The sequence below is a fragment of the Bos javanicus genome, chromosome 18 (genome assembly GCF_032452875.1).
Source record: "Bos javanicus breed banteng chromosome 18, ARS-OSU_banteng_1.0, whole genome shotgun sequence".
In the NCBI taxonomy this organism is placed as follows: Eukaryota; Metazoa; Chordata; class Mammalia; order Artiodactyla; family Bovidae; genus Bos; species Bos javanicus.
Window position 1 is genome coordinate 43781505 of NC_083885.1, and position 18376 is coordinate 43799880.

Genomic DNA, 18376 nt, shown 5'->3' on the forward strand with positions numbered 1-18376 from the left:
ATTATGTCTATGCCTATAACTCTGTATTACACTTTACTTATCCATTCATTTATTAATGGGCACTTCTGTTGTTTCTGGGCTTCCCTGGTGGCTCAGATGGTAAAGAACCAGCCTGCAATGCAGGAGACCTGGGTTTGATCCCTGGGTTGGGAAGATCCCCAGGAGAAGGGAAAAGCTGCCCACTCCAGTATTCTTGCCTGGAGAATTCCATGGACAGAGGAGCCTGGCGGGCTACAGTTGGGGGGTCCCCAAGAGTCGTGGTGGCCACCTCAGTCGTTAGACTGAGGGACTAACACTTTCACTTCCCCTGAGTTGCTTCTGCTTGTCGGTTATTGTGAATAATGCTTCCACGAACATGAGTGTACAAACATTTCCTGGAGTTCCTGCTTTCAATTCTTTTGGGTGCATACTCAGAAGTGGAATAGCTGGATCATATGGTGGTTCTATATTTAACCTTTTGAGAAACTGCCAAACTGTTTCCCACAGCAGCTGTACCATTTTACATTCCCATCAGAAATGCACAAGTGTTCTAACTTCTCCGCATGCCTGCCAACACTTGATATTTTCTTTCTTTCTTTCTTTTTTTTTTTTTTATAATAGCCATCTTAATGGATATAAAGTGGTGTCTCATTGTGGTTTTGATATTTCTAGTACTTCTAAGGCAAATAAACCTTAACTCTCTTTCTCTGAGGCTATTCTTTCTCTTCTTGCTTCTTTCCTGTCCTTCTACCAGCTTATATTCAAGCTGTACAACATTAGCTGCCATTCAGAAGTCCCATAGTTGCATGTTTTCCTGTTAGTTTCTACCTAAAAGGCTGAGATTTTAAAATATCATTTGAGAAACACGGACTTTGATGTATTTGAGAGCAAAATAGCAAAGAAATAGCAAAATAGAGAAAGCACGGTCTTGTGAGGCTTCTCTGCTGGGTCCCAGAGGGATCTTACAAAGCATTCAAGGGTTGTTTCTGCCCAAAGAGAGACTTAAATGCAGACAGAACAGCCCTCCCACCACTGGCTCCAGTGAGTGGCCATCCTCAGGGGCTTGGAGCGCTTCTCTCCAAGGTGGCCCTGGACATGTAGCAACAGTTACCTCCACACGCTGGAGGGGCCACTCACAGGGCTAAGAACATCTCTCCAAACGCTCTCCTCCTCTGCTTCTGGACTGCTCTTCTGGCCAAGAAGGAAACGTAGATCTTAGCTCTGGCTAAGGTGGAAACATTCTGGGGCCAGAACGAGTTGGGTGGAGAGGGGGGCTTGGAGAGGTTGGTAGGCAGGGTTAGTCCCACAGGATCACAAAGCTCAGGTTAAAAACTTTAAAGTCTGCCCTGGTGCATTTTCTGTAGGAAGCATGATTCACTTTGCATGTTAAAAATGTGAGCTGTTAACTGAGAGGCAGGGGACCATGTAGGAGGCCCAAGAGAGAGGAGGTGGTGGCTGGGACCAGGGAGCTGGCTGTGGTAATGAAGAGAAGTGGGTAGATTTGATTTGAGATACCCACATTGTGGGGTTGAGCTATCAGGACTTAGTGATGGATGGCTCTAGGGGGATTGGAGTAGAAATTATTAATTCAGCAAATGATGCCACCATGAACCAAGAGGGACACAATAGCGAAGGTGCAGACGGCAGATTTGGAAGTGTCTGGAAAATGGAGAGCTTGCCCCCCACCCTGGAAGGCACTTGCAGTAGACCTGGACCCAGTGATCATAAGCCCTTGTTTCAGTTTGACCTGCCAAAGCCACATTTGGCCTTTGCTCCTCAAAACGATGCTCACTGTGTGAGATTGAGAAAGACCATTACCAGCCAACTTGGCGTCCTCTACATAGGGTCCAGCAACCATTGGGTAAGAGCGGGCTTGAGTTGTGCCTGCATTTTGGTGAAGAGGTTGTTTCAGAAGGGGATTTATGTGGGATGCCTCCAAGCCCCTTCCTTCTCTCTGCTTGCCCTCCTCACCTCACTCCTGGAGCAGATTGCTGTCAGTGGCCCACATGCTGAAGCTCAGGAGACATGTGGAAGGAACAGCAGCTTCCCTTCCTCCTAACTAGGAAGGTCAGCTTCCTGCCAGGAAGACCTTGATCCCCTGCCTGGGTCCCTCCGCCCCACTGCTTCCTCATCGGCTCCAGCCGGTCTGCAGGGTCTTGGGGTTTGTTACCTGTATCACCCCTTTCCAGTACTAAATTCTCCACTAGTTGGAAGATTTGGTTGTGAGGGACACAGGCCTCCTGGAGACAATCAAGCCAAGGTGGGATGTTTGTTAAAAAGTTGTGGGCGACCTGGTGACTGCAACCAGACTGTCAAGGCCTGCAGCAGAGATTAGGCTGCCAGGAACTGCTCCAGAAGTGGTTAGAAGGGTTACAGGAGAAGACTGGGCCAGGGCTCCACTGGAGCCCCCTAGGGAGGCCCTTCCTGGGGCAGCAGCCTCTAGAGGGCGCTAGACCACCAGGAGACTAAACTGGAAAGGGATGTCAGATAGTCAAGGTCTCCATATAGGCAGGGTCCAGAGAAGGCAATGGCAGCCCACTCCAGTACTCTTGCCTGGAAAATCCCACGGACGGAGGAGCCTGGTAGGCTGCAGTCCATGGAGTCACGAAGAGTCGGACACGACTGAGTGGCTTCCCTTTCACTTTTCTCTTTCCTGCATTGGAGAAGGAAATGGCACCCCACTCCAGTGTTCTTGCCTGAAGAGTCCCATGGATAGAGGAGCCTGGTAGGCTGCAGTCCATGGCGTCACGAAGAGTCGGACACAACTGAAGCATCTTAGGAGCAGCAGCGTAGGCAGGGACTAAGTTTGTGCCAGAAGACTCAGTAATCAAGATGTGTGTGTATGCGCTAAGTCGCTTCAGTCATGTCCAGCTCTTGGCAACCCCATGTATTGTAGCTTACCAGGCTCCTCTGCCCAGGGGATTCTCCAGGCAAGAATACTGGAGTGGGTTGCCATTTCCTCCTCCCTTCCAACCCAGGGATCAAAACTTAGTCCCTTACATATCCTGCGTTGGCAGGTGGGTTCTTTACCACTAATGCTACTTGGGAAGCCCCAGTAATCAAGATAAGTCACATATATTTCTGTGTTAGTCACTCAGTCATGTCTGACTCTTTGCGACCCCATGGACTATAGCCCACCAGGCACCTCTGCCCATGGGATTCTCTAGGCAAGAATACTGAAGTGGGTTGCCATTCCCTTCATATATTTCTAAATTTCATTAATTATTGTTTTTTATTTTATTTTTTTACTGTGCTCGGTCTTTGTTGCTGCACGTGGGTTTTCTCTAGTTGCAGTGAATGGGGGGCTCCTCTCTAGTTTTTGTGCGTGGGCTTCTCACTGTGGTGTCTTCTCCCAGGTGGTTCAGCAGTAAAGAATCTGCCTGCCAATGCAGGAGACCCTGGAGACTCAGGTTTGATCCCTGAGTTGGAAAGATCCCCAGGAGAAGGAAATGACAACCCACTTCAGTATTGTGGCCTGGAGAATCCCGTGGACACAGGAGCCTGGCAGGCCACAGTTTGTGGAGTTGAAAGAGTGAGACACGACTGAGCAACTAACACACATACTCTTGTTGCAGAGCATGGATCTAGGTGCTCAGGCTTCGGTAGTTGTGGCACATGGGCTTAGTTGCTCTGTGGCGTGTGGAATCTTCCCAGACCAGGGATTGAATCCGTATCCCCTGCATTGGTAGGTAAATTCTTAACCACTGGACCAACAGGGAAGTTCCAGATAAGTTATATTTTTAAAAACGTATATAAATGCAAGAAAAATTCGTGCTGAACAAATTATCAAAAGTTTACATAAAGTTAGGTGGTTGTTGTTTTCTGACCCTGCTCTACTGGGCAGTGGGAAGACTTATTCCCAATTGACCGAAGGGTCCCAGGCTGTCTGTGCTCTGGCCTGTGGGTTTATGAGGGTTGACAGTGAGTCTGAACGGATTGGGCAAATTGGAGCTTTTTATCTAACCATGTTTTCCCACTTGGTTAAACATATTTTGTATTTGAGAAGTGTACATAGGGGCTCATATTTTTCCATTCCCCACAAGCTCCAGTAGGACTCCCCAGGGCACTGGTGTCAACCCTGGATTCCTTACATAGCTTGAAAAACATATACTGAGGCAGAAAGCATCTTCAGATGGAAACAAAACTGCAGACTCTGCCTATCCCTACCTCTGCTGAACATTTTTGCTAAGCATAAACACCCATTACAGGGTGGTCAGCAGCCTGATGAAATTTTGAAACCGAATTACGGCAGGCTAGTGCTCTTTACTATAAATGACTCATTTATCCTGTTATTTGATTCTTAAATCCTTTAATACATATCCCAAGAAGTCCACTGTGGAAAAATCACCAGAAGAATTAGCAGAGAGAACAAGGGAAGACAGAAAACCTAAAAGTTGTTTTTCCCCCAGATTTTTAAAAATTAAAATCCAGCTGGCCTGCACTGTGAAAATGAGTTAGTTGAATTACAATGTCTACAATGTTCACTAACATAACACTGGTTTCTCTCTACCTTCTTTGCAAAACAGGGAACATCAAGGGGAGACCAATCCTGAGCCTTGGCTTGGGGACGAAGGCAGGGAAGGTTATACCCAGCAGCCAGGACAGGGAGGGACGCTCTGGGGACATCCCATTTCACAAAGTTCTCAAGAAAGGAGGGGTGGCCCTTTAGGTGATCTCCTCAAACTGTTCCCCAGGGTTTCGGCTTCTACTGGGCCCAGGCCCTTGGTTGACAACACTCCCGGATGGAAGAGGCTGGAAAACAGGCCTTTTCTCCATTTCCCAGTGCCTGTCGGGATGACTGCGTGGGCTCTGGGGCCCGCGGGAGGGGTGGGTTTCCAGAGGCCTCTTAGAATGGTCACCTGGTCAGCAGTGTCCCCTCACAGGCCTCGCTCTGCGCAGAGCGATTCATCTCAGGGATGTGGTGGGTCTGCTTGGTCGTGGCCAATGAGGGGGGCAGGTCCTCACACAGAAGACAGGCCTTAGTCTTGCGCCACCAGGCGCGGTCCTGCCCTCAGGTCCCCTTAGCAGCTCCTCTAGCCCCTTTCTCTGCCACCCCCTACCCATCACCGCCCCCCTCCCCTTCCATCTCAGCCGGCTCCGGGAGGGACAGATTCTTGGGCGGGGAGGAGGGCTGCTGGGAGCGCCAGGCTCGGCCGGGAGGGCGCGCACTGGCCAGGGGCCGCCTGCGTGGAGCTGTCCAGCACCCAAGGCGGGGCGCGCGCCCCCCGCCCGCCCCAGCCGCCCGCACCCGCCCTGCCAGCGCCACTGCGGCTCGGCGGGCGTGTCACGTGGCTGGCGCGGCGCGGCCTCCGGGCTCGGGCGGGCCAGGGGCCGGGCGGCGGGACCCACAGACCCGCGGACGCTCCACCGGCGGCACCGGCCGGGCGGGCTCGGCGCAGCGCGGGGCGGCCGGGGGGCGCCAGGGCCGGGCGGGCTGCGCGCCGAGGGGCATGGGCGCGCCGGGGGCCCCCGGGCACAGGCCGGCCGCGCCGCGGGGTCCGGGGCGCGGGGGCAGCGGCGGGCGGGGGTCCTCCCTGGCGGCCGCCGCTGAGCCCCCGCGGGGCCCGTGACGCCGCGGCCAATGTGGCCCCGCGCGCGCTGCGGGCCTGCACCGCCGCCTCACAAAGACGCTGCCGGAGCCGCCGCCCGCATCCGAGCCGCAGCAGCCGCGGGAGCCCGAGCCGGAGCCGCAGGCGCGGGGCAGGAGGCGGCGCCCGCGGGCGGCCGGCCGGCCCCGGCATGGAGAAGCGGGCGGCCGCGGGGCCGGAGGGGGCGCCGGGCGCCCGGGCGCAGCTCGCTGTCGTCTGCCTGGGTGAGTGGGCCGCGCGGCCGCAGCGGGATCGGTCCCCTGCCTCGTAGTTCCGCGCCGCGCCCTGGTCGGACCCGGGGCGCCCCTCTCCTGGTTGCGGCTGGGGCTCCCGGGGCGGGCACTGCGAGAGCTCCCGCCAGAGGCCGAGGAGACTGCGGCTCCCCGACACCCCGGCCTGCTGGGGTCTTAGGCCTCTCTAGCAGGGTTCAGAATAGCGTCCGGGAGCCCGGGTGAGCGGCGCGCGGGGCGGCCCGCTGTGCGGGCGCCTGGAATTGGCGGGCAGTGGCTTTCTGCCTGACTTCCCCGCGCTTAGCCTGGCGGCGATGGGGGATCCGGACCTCCGGAGCTGCGGACAAAGGCGAAGCCAGCGGGGCTGGGGCCGGTAGTCCCCTGAATAAGGAACTATTTCCTGCCTGGAGTGGGTTGGGGGCGGGAGCCAGCCGGAGCCGGGATCAGGATGCGCGGCAGGAGGCAGTTGCTAGAATGACTCCTGTCTCCCCTTTGTGTCTTCTCGGACCCAGCAGGGCAGGCCTCAGCAGCCCAGGGTGATGTGTCTGGGGAGGGCCGAGGGACCCATCCAGCCCTGCCAGAGCTTTTCTGTCCACCTTTCCAGGGCCTTGTGTGCGGGAGAGGGGAAGCAAGGGGTTAAATCCTCTAGCCACATGGCTCCTTTATTTACCATGATGAAGGAGGGAGGCCATTATCTAAGCCCGGGGTCATTAGGGGACACCCTATGGTGTCATCAGTGAAGGCTCTGTAATCCCAGAAGGTTTGTTGAAGCCACTGAAATGACAAAGTAAAAAAAAGAAGCCTGTTCATTTTAGGGTGCACTCTCCTCTGCCCCCAAGAATCTAGGAGCTGGGGTCAGGCCCCTGCCTTAGCTGCGTGAGCAGATCTCAGTAAGCTTCATGGCCCCTAGAGTGCCCACTCCCCAATCTGTCAGTGTGGTCCCGTGCTCCTGAGTGCCTGGCTTCCCCCGGGGTGCAAGGCAAGGCGCAGACCCTTTGGCCTCCCCCAAGGCCCTCCCCGCCCAGCAGAGCCTGGGTGTCCTGCCAGGGGGCAGCTGGCTCTCTTCTTCACCAGACCCCTGGGCTACAGGGCTGACCCCTGTAGAGATGTTCTCTGCTTCCCTTGGCATCGTTGATGTTGGGGAAGGGGGCACCCTGAACCTCAGGAAGTTGAGTGTGCCTACATCTTCTGCTCCCATAATCGCTGCAGGAAAGCATTCAGTGAAAGCAAAGGGCAGATCCCATGGTGGTGGATACTTGAAGGGGTAGGTGGCAGGCAAATTCTTTGCCTCTCTTCGCAAGGTCAGCATGGTGCAGTGAGAAGGACCTTGAACCCTGGTAGCTGTGAGTGCCTGTAGAATGGGGATGATCAGAACTGCTTCCCTCCCTCCCTGGCTGGCTGGCAAGGCCCCTCAGAGGGAGGAAGCCATACAGTGGTAGGAGCCCCCTTCATAAGCAGGGCCCATGCCTGGGTTGAGCAAGGTCTTTCCCTGAAGGATGGTCAAGGCCCTGGTTCCCAAGCCTGAGAAGATACAAGCAAGCCCCCTCCCACGTGAGTTAGAATTCCCAAGCGTGGGGAATGGCGGGAGTGGCCTGGTGCAGCCAGGCTTGCACCCTGCTCTCTCCTACTATGGGTGTTTGGGTGAGTCCTGAGATCCCCTGGGGTTCTCGTTCTGCCCATCCCAGCAGGCCTGTAACAGTGCTCTAGGCCGTACCCTTAAGCAGCCTGGAGTTTGGGCTCTCTTGTTTTGCACCCCAAGGGCTTAAGCCCCGAGAGCCACCCCCCTTCTCCTCCCCTCCCCCACACCACTGAACCCGCTTTGTGTCTCCCACAGTGAACATTGTTCTCACTGGGCGGTTCAGCAGCGCCGTTCCTGCCTTAGGTGAGTAACATGCTTCTCCCCTTCCCTCCTCCCTGCTCTCCTGGTTTAATGACCTCTGAGTACCAACCTTCAGGAGCCTGGCTCCACCCCTGAGGTCACCTGGCCTTTTTCCACCTCAATTCCTGGGCATCTATGCATCACAAAGGAGTTTTTTGGCATTGGGCAAGCTTATACCTCTCTGAGCCTCAGTTTCCTCTTCTGTAAAATGGGTGCCTTTAACCATGAAGCCTGGTTAAATGGGCCAGTGAGGTAAGGTGTTCAGCACAGCTTTTGCACGTGGTAGCCTCATACAGCTAGGAAACTGTCATGGCCTGCACACTTGGCAGACTGTGATTCCTGTAGGCAGTGGGGGTCCCAGAGAACCGTAGGGCACCATAAGATGCCTGCCTGCTTTAAAATTCCACCTGGGATTTAGTTTATGAAGGTATCACTGAGCAACAACACAGAGAGGCCAAAGCCATTGATGGAGGAATTTGTTACTTGCATGTCTTGCGAGGAGGGGACATGCCATGCCACTTTTAGGGTCACTTGGACAATACCAGGTCTAGTCAGGCAGACAGAAGTGAATGGAAGGCTTTGGCCAGAGCCTTGATCGAAGTTTCGGTGAGAAGGGCAAGACAGGGCAGAGTAAACATCCTAGGGCTGGCTAGTTTGGCTAATCCCCAAGAGCTCTGGGCTGGGGGGTGGTCTCTCCGTGCCTGGTACCTGACCCTGGGATGAAATATTGTCTTGGCGTGTGAATTAGGTAAGAAGTCTGTAGGGGTTCTTTCTCGCATCAGCCTGTCTGCCAGGGAAAGACCAGTTTCAGGGACACCGGTTTGCAGCAAAGTAAACACTTTGGCTGATAGTTTGGCCCTGTGATAAGCAGGTGCCAAATAGACACACGGGATCTAAGAAAACACAGTTGAACTCCGTGGCTGCCTCCTGCCTGTCTGTCCATCCGCTGGCCGTCTTCATGCGTGGGCCTGGTGCCGAGTATAGCAAAGGCCGCCAGGAGCGGGAGCCTTCAGGGCTGAGGCCATCAGGGGCATTTGCCCTTTGCTGAGGGGGCTGCCAGGGGTTGGGTCCCTTGGTGCCAGGGGAGACATCTGAGAAGGGCCTCGGGAGCTGGAGTCTGGGGGCTGCGGGCTTGTTTGCTGTGTCCTGAGCTGCGTCGTGGGGCAGGAGGTACCTGGGATTTTTATTAATAGTTCTGCTCAGGGCCTGCAGAAGGCAATGGCACCCCACTCCAGTGCTCTTGCCTGGAAAATCCCATGGACAGAGGAGCCTGGTGGGCTGCAGTCCATGGGGTCGCTAAGAGTCGGACACGACTGAGTGACTTCACTTTCACTTTGCACTTTCATGCATTGGAGAAGGAAATGGCAACCCACTCCAGTGTTCTTGCCTGGAGAATCCCAGGGACAGGGGAACCTGGTGGGCTGCTGTCTATGGGGTCGCACAGAGTCGGACACGACTGAAGCAACTTAGCAGCAGCGGCAGCAGCAGCTCAGGGCCTGGCTGGCAGCAGAAGCCCACTGAGGCAGCTCAGGGAGGCGGAAGGGTGGGGTGGGGTGGGCTGTCTCCTGGGCTGTCCCTGCCATGGGGAGGCTCAGAATTCATACAAGCTGCTCTCCCAGGCTTATCTCTTAGATGCATACTCTCAGCCTCCTTTTCCATTCTCCCTTCAACCAGCTCCTTCCTGCTCCTGCAGCCTGGCCTCCGCTGCTGACCGCGCTGGCTCAGGGCCCAGCCTTGCTCAGAGCTGAGCCAGCCTCAGTCCCGCCTGACGTCACGGCCCCTGCAGCTAACCACCCAGTCTCCCCACCCCAATCTCCAGGACCAGACAGACTGGCCTCACCTGGGTCAGGTGTCCATGGCCATGGTAGAGAGTGGGCGCAGGGGGAAGGGGACAAAGGGGTGGCAGGTCTTACACATGTGAGTCCCAGGCCAGTCCCCCTGCTGGTGTGTGGGCAGGCATGTGGCTCCAAACATGTCTGTCCCGGGTTTGAAAAGAGATGCGCTGGGGACAAAGTCCATCTGTAGAGCCCGGAGAGAAATCCATCCAGGTTCAGCCTCCTGTTTGACTGCCAGCGGGGTTCAAGCTGTCTGTGCCTGCACCCCTCCACCCCCGCCCCTGGCCCCGGTGTCCTGAAGCTGCACACAGAGCCTGTGTGGCCATAGGGGCTATGCCGAACTGAGGCTGTCCTAGAGCTGGTCTCTCACCCTCTAGCATTGCTGAGAGAAGTGGAGACCAGCTTCTGGCTGCCAGAGTGTCTCCTCCCACCTGAAGCTCCGTCCCTCTGCACTTCTAGGGTTTCCGTGCGATTCCTGCTGTGAGGAGCCTGGGTCATCACTGTCTCACCTGCTGCTTTCCCACCCTCACTGGGCTCAGTCCACCCAGGGACCTCACAGGCTTTTGCCTCTCAGCTGCCATCCTGCCCCAGCTTGTCAGGCACTAACTGGGTTGGATAACTCACCCCTGCAGCCCAGACTTTGGCCGCTGTGACCCAGGGGCTGAGCATGGGCAGGGTCTCCAGGGTGTTCTCCGCTCATCTGGCAGCTCCGCCCAGGCACTCTGCTGGGCTCCCGGCTCCCAGTCCTCCAGCACACTGGCAGGTGGTCCAGAGTGCCGGCAGCCCCTGGAAACCAGGTCTGCAAGCTGTGTGTCTTCAGGCTTGCTCATGCCCTCTTGGGAGTATTTGACATTTCTTTGGACCAAGAAAGGACGCTGGTCTGAAAGTACTCAGTCACCCCTTGCTCCCTTGAGCAGGCCACCTTGACCTGAGCAAAACTTCTGTCCAAGTGAACACAGGTCACTTGCAGTTAAGCTCAGACAGACTTCTCTGACGGCCCCTAAAGACCCCCAAGAGCCTCCATCCTGCGTCAGTATCTCCCAGCTCCCCTCACTGCCCACCCCTCATCACACACACCATCTCTGCCCTCACCTCCCATAGGTGTCCCCTCTCCTCACCCCACATGCACGTCTGCCTCCAGACTGCTACTCCCCCACATCTTCCAGCCACCCTGAGATGAGCAGCACCCTCTGACTCCATTTCACTGATGGGCAAGCTGGGCCTAGGGTGCGACTGGCAGTGTGGACTCCAGAACTGGACTGGATTCACGAAGCTCTTTCTCCTGCCTGTGCCTGGGTGCTGGGGTGGCGGTGGGATGGGAGTGAGATTGCTGTCCCAGAGAAGCCTAGGGCTGGTCGTCTGAGCTGGTGATGCCCTCCAGGCCCATGGCCAGGCAGTGTCCAGTTTGGGCTCCTGCAGGGACCCCGGCCTCCCTCCCCATCCATGGTCACTCTGCATGGGCCAGGCCGACGGCTGCAGTAACCCGTGGTCTCTCTGCCCACTCCCCCCTTGCAGAAGAATTTACAGTGACTCAGCGACATTGCTGCCCCCAATGGGGAAATGTCTGGGGCATCCGAGGGGCACTTGGGGTGAGGCATGTCTGGGGGAACATGTTGCCAGGGGATTGTTGAGAAGCAGTGTCTGGTTTTCTGCTCCTGACTAGGCTGGTGGTCTGGAGAGACAGGCTAACCCATGTCATGAAAGAGGGTCAGACATGGGTCCCTGCAGGCCTGGCTTTCTCTGGCTATATGGGGGATAAACCCAGCCTCCACGAGGGCTCCATCCTGTGGGGAAAACCTCTAGGCTACAGTGGGTATTGCTTTGCCTCAGGCCTGTCCTGGGGGCTAAGGGGACAGGGGTGACTCCCACACTGGCTGATGGAGCATCTGACTCCGGGTGTAACGTTTGCTTTAGAGACTCAATGTTGGGGGAGGATGTGCTCCCAACCCTGCCTAGGGACTCTTCCCCCACCCAGCATCCTGGAGGAGGAGGAGCCCTGACCTCACACCTGCCAGGGTGTCCCCAGGTCAGCATCTCTGTGAAGCCCACAAAGCCTCACCCATCCAAGGAAACACGTTGCTCAGGCCCCTGATCACCACTCCGGTTGTTTAGTCCTTACCCTCCTGGGTTGTGAGAACGCTGAGGCTCAGGGAGGATGACCTCCAGGCCCTGGTGAGTGCCAAGTGGGGAGCCCTGGCTGGTACCTCACCAACCTGGGGCTGTCAAGGCTCTGACGGCGACCCGATGTGGTCAGCCTTGCTTTAGGGTCGGTGTGGGTTTTTCTCTTCCAGCCCTTGATGCTCCTGTGAGCCACTGCTAGGGGTTAACCCCCTGTGGGTCACAGCCTTGGATCACCCGGACCTCCACGGGTGGAGCATGGGAAGCTGCTAGAGGGCTTTCACTCTTCTTTCTGCAGCTGAGTCTTTTGGGGTTCCAAAGAGTCTTGTTGAGAGCCAGCAGAGAGATCCTGCTTGCAGGGCAACAGTCAGGGGTCAGGGAGAATGAAGAGGTAGGTAGTGTCACTGGGCTCAGGAAAAGTACTATTTGTCTCCCCGGGCCTCAGTTTTTCCGTCTGTATAATGGGCCTGCCTGTGCCACAGGCTGTTGTGAAGATCAGATGAAGAAGTATGGTGAGGGGCTATGAGGGGCAGGGGCAACCAAGTATAGGACCTTGCTTGGTCCTGCAAAGGCCAGGGCACACCAGGGCAGGGTTTGCCACCTTTAGGCTAGGTGAGCTTGGCTGGGTGCAGAGGGCATGTGTAACTAATGAAGTGGGTACAATGAGGCCTGCGGGGCTGGGCATAGAGGCACTCATCACCCGTGCTGGCCAGGGTGATGCCTTGTGCTCACTGACACAGTGGACGGTTGACACTTTACCAATGAGTTGGCACTTTATCAATGAGAGGCCCAGCCCACTAGAGGACCAGGGTGGGCCCTGACTCTGCCACTTACCCGCTGTGGCCATGGGCAACTCACCGACCCTCTCTGAACCTTGGTTTCCTCATCTGGTTATGACATCCCCTCCTGGTATGCCTCCCACTCACACTCAGGATAAAATCTAAATGCCACACAAGATGCCATCAGACCCAGCCTGTGTTTCCAGCCTCCTCAGGATATCGGCCCCTCCCTTCAGGCCCGTTTTATAAACTTCACTTTGCCCAGGGAATCTGCATTGTCTGTCTGCTCCTCCCCCAGTCTGTGAGCCCCACAGAGCCAGACTTTTACCCGTCTTATGAACATGCCTGGTACTGTGCTTGCCACATAGTAGGTCCTCAAAAAGAATGTGTTGGGTGAGGCCTGTATTAGGCCAGCCCTGGGGTGGTGGGGTGGCAGGCAGGGAACCACAGTGGGCCTGCTTATGCTGGATTCTTATGCAACCTAGGGCTGCAGGATTCTCCACTGAGCTGAGACCCGAGGCCGAGAGGCCTTACCTGTGAGGTGCCAAGGAGAGTTGGTGGGCTGGCTCCCAGCCCCGTGGAGGGTAGGGGAGAAGAGCTGGGCTCTGGGGCTCAGGGTAGACTGTCCTGAGTCCATGGGGGTCCTCCTCTCCCCACTCCATACATACCACTTCCCTGAAGTCTCACGGCACGCCCACGCCCTTGGCCGTGATCACCTTAGCTGGCCTTGAGCCTACCTGGGGAAGGCCTGTGCTCAGGTCACAGGGTGAGGGGCTCAGTGTCGCCCTCCCTCACTGCCCCCTCCCACCCAAAGGTGAAGCCAGCGCCTCTCAGCCTCCTCTCCTGACAGCCGCCTGCAGCGGGCAGCTGGAGCGGCACACTGCGCGCCGCGGCGTCATCTACAGCCCAGCCTGGCCCCTCAACTACCCGCCGGGCACCAACTGCAGCTGGTACATACAGGGCGACCGTGGGGACATGATCACCATCAGGTACGTGTGCGCGGGGGTGTCAGAGCGACTCGATGTGGGCCTGCACGCGCTGCATGTGTGATGGTGTGCATGTGAGTATCTGTGACAAGTACAGTGACCAGATGTGTGTGTACGTGTGTGTGAACACACATGTGCTTGTGTATGTGTGTGCACCCTACCTGAGCAGGTATGAATGACACGTGTATGTGCGTTTGTGAGCACATGTGTGTGTAGGTGTGGAGGGCATGTGTGTGAGATGTGCAGGTGTGCAAATACATGTGTGAGTCTATGTGTGCACATGTATGGGTCAAATGCATGTGAACATGTGGGTGTGGGTCTCTGGGGCTGGCTACCCAGACCTGGGCCTCTTTCATGGGCTTGTGAGGCTGTCTATCACCTCAGGCCTTCCAGGGAGGGGAGCCCTGGGACTGGAGGGCATGGCCCAGTCATCTGTGAGGTGGCAGAGGTGTCCTGTCTGTCCTGCAGGGGTGGCTTGAGGCCAGGCTGGCACTAAGCCCAGAGCAGGTTTTCCCCCGGGCCCTCGGGGCCATCTCAGCAGGAGAGGGAGGAGCAGGGTGCTCAAGCTGCGGGGATGTGCAGAAGGAAGCGGGGTGAGGAGATTAGATGGTGGAACCGAGGCTTGAGTTTGGCTGGGGTGTCACTCCTGTAAATGCAAAGCCTGGAAGACCCAGTCACTCCACGTCTCCAAGGCCAGGGGTGTGATGGGAACACATCAGGGTCTGTGCCTGTTTCCCTGTGGCCACTGGGAATCTCTTCAAAGACGCCAGCCTTTTTGGCCACTTCTAGAGTACTCCTCGGCCCTGCTCATCCACAGCCCGGGCCACTGCTTCTCCCCAGGGGATGAGCTGTCCCCCGGCCCAGGCCTGCCCTGTGCACACAGGCCCCCTTCAGTGCCCTGGCCTGGGATTCTTGCCGGGGTTGTTGAAGCAAAGCCAGCGTAGGGGGATCTGGACCCTTGGACCTTGTCCTTCAGGGGAGAGTGTACGTGGAGGGAATTGCCTACCCTGGGACTCCTGCCTCTGCCTCCACGTGGCCTTGGGTTGGGGCACCGTGTGTGTTCTGATGGAGGGTGGAGAGGCACAAGAGGAGGCCTTCACAGAACTGCAAGGGGGCTGACATGTTCCTAGTTGTCCACATTGTCCTGATTCTTCATGGAGCCACTCTCGGACCCCTGGGGGCCTGCTGAGTGGCTGGGAGTGGAGGAGAGGATGCTGGGGCTGGCCGTCCTTGCTGTGAGTTTAAGCATGACCTGCTGGTCTCTGGCCACCCACTCACGTCTGAGGTCCTCCCTACCCCCTGCAGCTTCCGAAACTTTGACGTGGAGGAGTCCCACCAGTGCTCCCTGGACTGGCTCATGCTGGGCCCCGCAGCCCCGCCCCGCCAGGAGGCCTTCCGGCTCTGTGGATCTGCCATCCCGCCCGCCTTCATCTCTGCCCGGGACCACGTCTGGATCTTCTTCCACTCCGACACCTCCAGTTCTGGCCAGGCCCAGGGCTTCCGTCTCTCCTACATCCGAGGTAACACCAATGGCAGGGTGCACCTATGGGCTCCCCGGGGGTGAGGGTGGCACCCTCCATCTGCCCCCTACCCTCAGGGTCTCCCCCAGTAGCCCAACGGTTGGAGCCCAGCGTTGGGACGGGAACTGGTCATCTTGCTGCCTCGGGGTGCCTTGGAACCCCTCGAGATCACTGACCCCACTTTATAGACCCCAGCTCAGGTCAGGACCTGAGATTCCCTGGCATTTGAGGTGTCTCTGCCCCTCAGGTGGTCAGGGAGAGAGAGAGTCCAGCGCCCTTCTCCTTGGGTCCTGCCTCTCCCTGGACCCTGCAGAGGCCTTGCTGGGATGGGGGGGACCTCCTGCGGGCTGCTGGCCCCAGGCCCCACGAGGAGGGTGGTTCGGCGCACCCCTGACTGTCTCCACCACGCACTTCACCCTGCAGGGAAGCTGGGCCAGGCATCCTGCCAGGCTGACGAGTTCCGCTGTGACAACGGCAAGTGCCTGCCGGGCCCTTGGCAGTGCAACACCGTGGACGAGTGTGGCGATGGCTCGGATGAGGGCAACTGCTCGGCGCCCGCCTCGGAGCCGCCAGGCAGCCTGTGCCCCGGGGGCACCTTCCCCTGCAGCGGGGCGCGCTCCACGCGCTGCCTGCCCGCCGAGCGGCGCTGCGACGGCACTCAGGACTGCGGCGACGGCTCCGACGAGGCCGGCTGCCCCGACCTGGCCTGTGGCCGACGGCTGGGCAGCTTCTACGGCTCCTTCGCCTCCCCAGACTTGTTCGGCGCGGCCCGCGGGCCCTCGGACCTTCACTGCACGTGGCTGGTGGACACGCAGGACCCGCGCCGCGTGCTGCTGCAGCTGGAGCTGCGGCTGGGCTATGACGACTACGTGCAGGTGTACGAGGGCCTGGGCGAGCGCGGGGACCGCCTGCTGCAGACGCTCTCCTACCGCAGCAACCACCGGCCCGTGAGCCTCGAGGCCGCCCAAGGCCGCCTCACCGTGGCCTACCACGCCCGCGCCCGCAGCGCCGGCCACGGCTTCAATGCCACCTACCAGGTGAAGGGCTACTGCCTCCCGTGGGAGCAGCCGTGCGGGAGCAGCCGAGAGGGCGACGCGGAGGACCCGGGCGAGCAAGGCTGCTTCTCGGAGCCGCAGCGCTGTGACGGCTGGTGGCACTGTGCCAGCGGCCGAGACGAGCAGGGCTGCCCCGCCTGTCCCCCGGACCAATACCCCTGCGAGGGGGGCAGCGGCCTGTGCTATACGCCCGCCGACCGCTGCAACAACCAGAAGAGCTGCCCCGACGGTGCGGACGAGAAGAACTGCTTCTCCTGCCAGCCGGGCACCTTCCACTGCGGCACCAACCTGTGCATCTTCGAGACGTGGCGCTGTGACGGTCAGGAGGACTGCCAGGACGGCAGCGATGAGCACGGCTGCCTGGCGGCCGTGCCCCGCAAGGTCATCACCGCTGCACTCATCGGCAGCCTGGTCTGCGGGCTGCTGCTCGTCATCGCCCTGGGCTGTGCCTTCAAGCTCTACTCCCTGCGCACGCAGGAGTACAGGTGGGCGCTGGGGCCGGAGCGTCACTTCCTCCGTGTTCCTGGAGAGAGGGCCTGGGCTCACGCTTCCTGCAGCTGTGGGCCACCCACCCGGGGCTTCTCCGGTCTGGGCCCCTCGGGATGCCCGGATGGAGGGAGGAGGGCCCACATCCTGGGAAGCGGGAAGTGCGACCCCCACCCCCACCAGGCCGGCCTGCCATGCTGCCCTTCTGCCGTTGCCCTCAGGGCCTTTGAGACCCAGATGACACGCCTGGAGGCTGAGTTTGTGCGGCGGGAGGCACCCCCGTCCTATGGGCAGCTCATCGCACAGGGCCTCATTCCACCCGTCGAGGACTTTCCTGTCTACAGTGCATCCCAGGTGAGCCTGAGAGCGTGAGACCGGACCCCCGCCCCGCCCCCGCGACCCGCCCAGCCAGACCTCAGAGAACGCGGGGTACAGGGAGGTACCCAGGGGCCGGGTGCGACAGCGTGCAGCCGGGATGGTTCTGGGGTTGAGGGAGGTGGGAGATGAGGCCTCGGCAGGGTGACAGGCCAGGGGAGGGGACAAGGGGGCCCCCCGGCGGGGGGTGGGGTCGTGCTGACCTCTGCCCCCTCAGCCGCCGCCCCACCCTCCAGGCCTCGGTGCTACAGAACCTGCGCACGGCCATGCGGCGACAGATGCGCAGACACGCCTCCCGCCGCGGGCCCTCCCGCCGCCGCCTAGGCCGCCTCTGGAACCGGCTGTTTCACCGGCCGCGGGCACCACGCGGGCAGATCCCGCTGCTGACGGCCGCGCGCACCTCCCAGACGGTGCTGGGTGACGGGCTCCTCCAGCCGGCACCGGGGGCTGCCCGGGACCCCCCGGCACCCCTAACGGACACAAGCAGCCCGGGGGCAGCAGGGGAGGGGTCCCCCGGCGCCCCCAGCCACGCCTCGGAGGTGGGACCTCCTGTGCCGCCCCCCTCCGGCCTGCGGGACCCCTTGGAGTCCAGGCCGGCTGACAAGGACAGAAAGGCTGGCAGGGACCCTCTGGTGGACAGCCCAGCCCCTGTGGACGTGCCTCAGGAGTCCTGCTCGGGCCAGGACCCTCACCCCCCGGCCCTCACTGCCGGTAGCACCCTCGGCCCCCACCCATCAGAGCCACTGGGTGTCTGCAGGAGCCCCCCGCCACCCTGCTCCCCAACGTTGGAGGCCAGTGACGACGAGGCCCTGCTGGTCTGCTGACCCGCCGGACACGCTGATGACCGCCACAGCCCCGCTTTGTAACCAGGGAATACACAGTCATTTCTACCCCGCCTCCGTGTCCTTCTTTCTTATGGAGAGGCCCACCCGGGAGCCCTGCCAGCTTCCTGTGTCAGCACCCTGGCCCCTCTGGTGGGCATGGTGGGCAGAGGGACTTGCCGGGGGTTGAACACGGGAAGAGGGTGGAGTGGTAAGCCCCTCTCCAGGGCCCCAGGGTACACAAGATACCTGGGGGGAGTCCCCATCTGCCTCCCCTGCCTCCATTCTGGGAATCCTTTTGCAGAGAAGAAAGGAGGGCCAGGGCAGGGCTCCCCGGAATGTTTCCTGTGGCTTCTCCCTCCATTCACCCTGTGGGGCGCCAGAGCTGTCCCTGGACTGGACTTGGCCATGGGTACGTCAGACCTAGTCCACGGTGAGCGCTCTGGTGGCACAGGGCCCGGAGAAGCTGGGCCAGGAGGCTTCTGCCCCTAACCTCATGCCTGTGGGGTCAGTGTGGGCCCAGTCAGCTTGATGCCGGGCTGAGAAGGTAGGCACGGGGTAGAGAAAGCTCACGGGATCTCTTACAGGCCCCAAGGCCCCCAGAAGATGGTGCCCAATGCTTTCTCAGAGGGCAGAGGCTGAGGCACCGACAGCAGCCAAACCCATGCCATCCCGTCTCAAAGCCCCAGTTTCCCCAACTGTAAACCAAGCCAGGCCACTGAGTC

General features: G+C 59.1%; 1 protein-coding gene across 2 annotated transcripts; it reads left to right on the forward strand.

The window, feature by feature from the left end:
• Window positions 1–5454: 5454 nt before the first annotated feature.
• LRP3 (LDL receptor related protein 3) lies at window positions 5455–17720 on the forward strand. Of its 2 annotated transcripts, none has more exons than XM_061387901.1 (7): window positions 5455–5791; window positions 7632–7679; window positions 13223–13397; window positions 14700–14914; window positions 15338–16454; window positions 16677–16809; window positions 17048–17353. In XM_061387901.1, the coding sequence occupies exons 1-7, from the start codon at window positions 5719–5721 to the stop codon at window positions 17249–17251; spliced, it is 1965 nt and encodes a 654-aa protein (XP_061243885.1). In that variant the 5' UTR covers window positions 5455–5718; the 3' UTR covers window positions 17252–17353. The 2 variants fall into 2 exon arrangements, with proteins under 2 accessions (XP_061243885.1, XP_061243884.1); XM_061387900.1 differs by having other exon boundaries at window positions 5459–5791; window positions 17067–17720.
• The last annotated feature ends 656 nt before the right edge of the window (window positions 17721–18376 follow it).

What these genes read in the sequence shown, in the direction of transcription:
- LRP3 (XM_061387900.1), top strand. Translation starts at nt 5,719, where the DNA reads ATGGAGAAGCGGGCGGCCGCGGGGCCGGAGGGGGCGCCGGGCGCCCGG. An exon ending in GCTCGCTGTCGTCTGCCTGG is followed by an intron (nt 5,792 to 7,631) that starts GTGAGTGGGCCG and finishes TGTCTCCCACAG; the next exon opens with TGAACATTGTTCTCACTGGG. An exon ending in CTGCGCACGCAGGAGTACAG is followed by an intron (nt 16,455 to 16,676) that starts GTGGGCGCTGGG and finishes CGTTGCCCTCAG; the next exon opens with GGCCTTTGAGACCCAGATGA.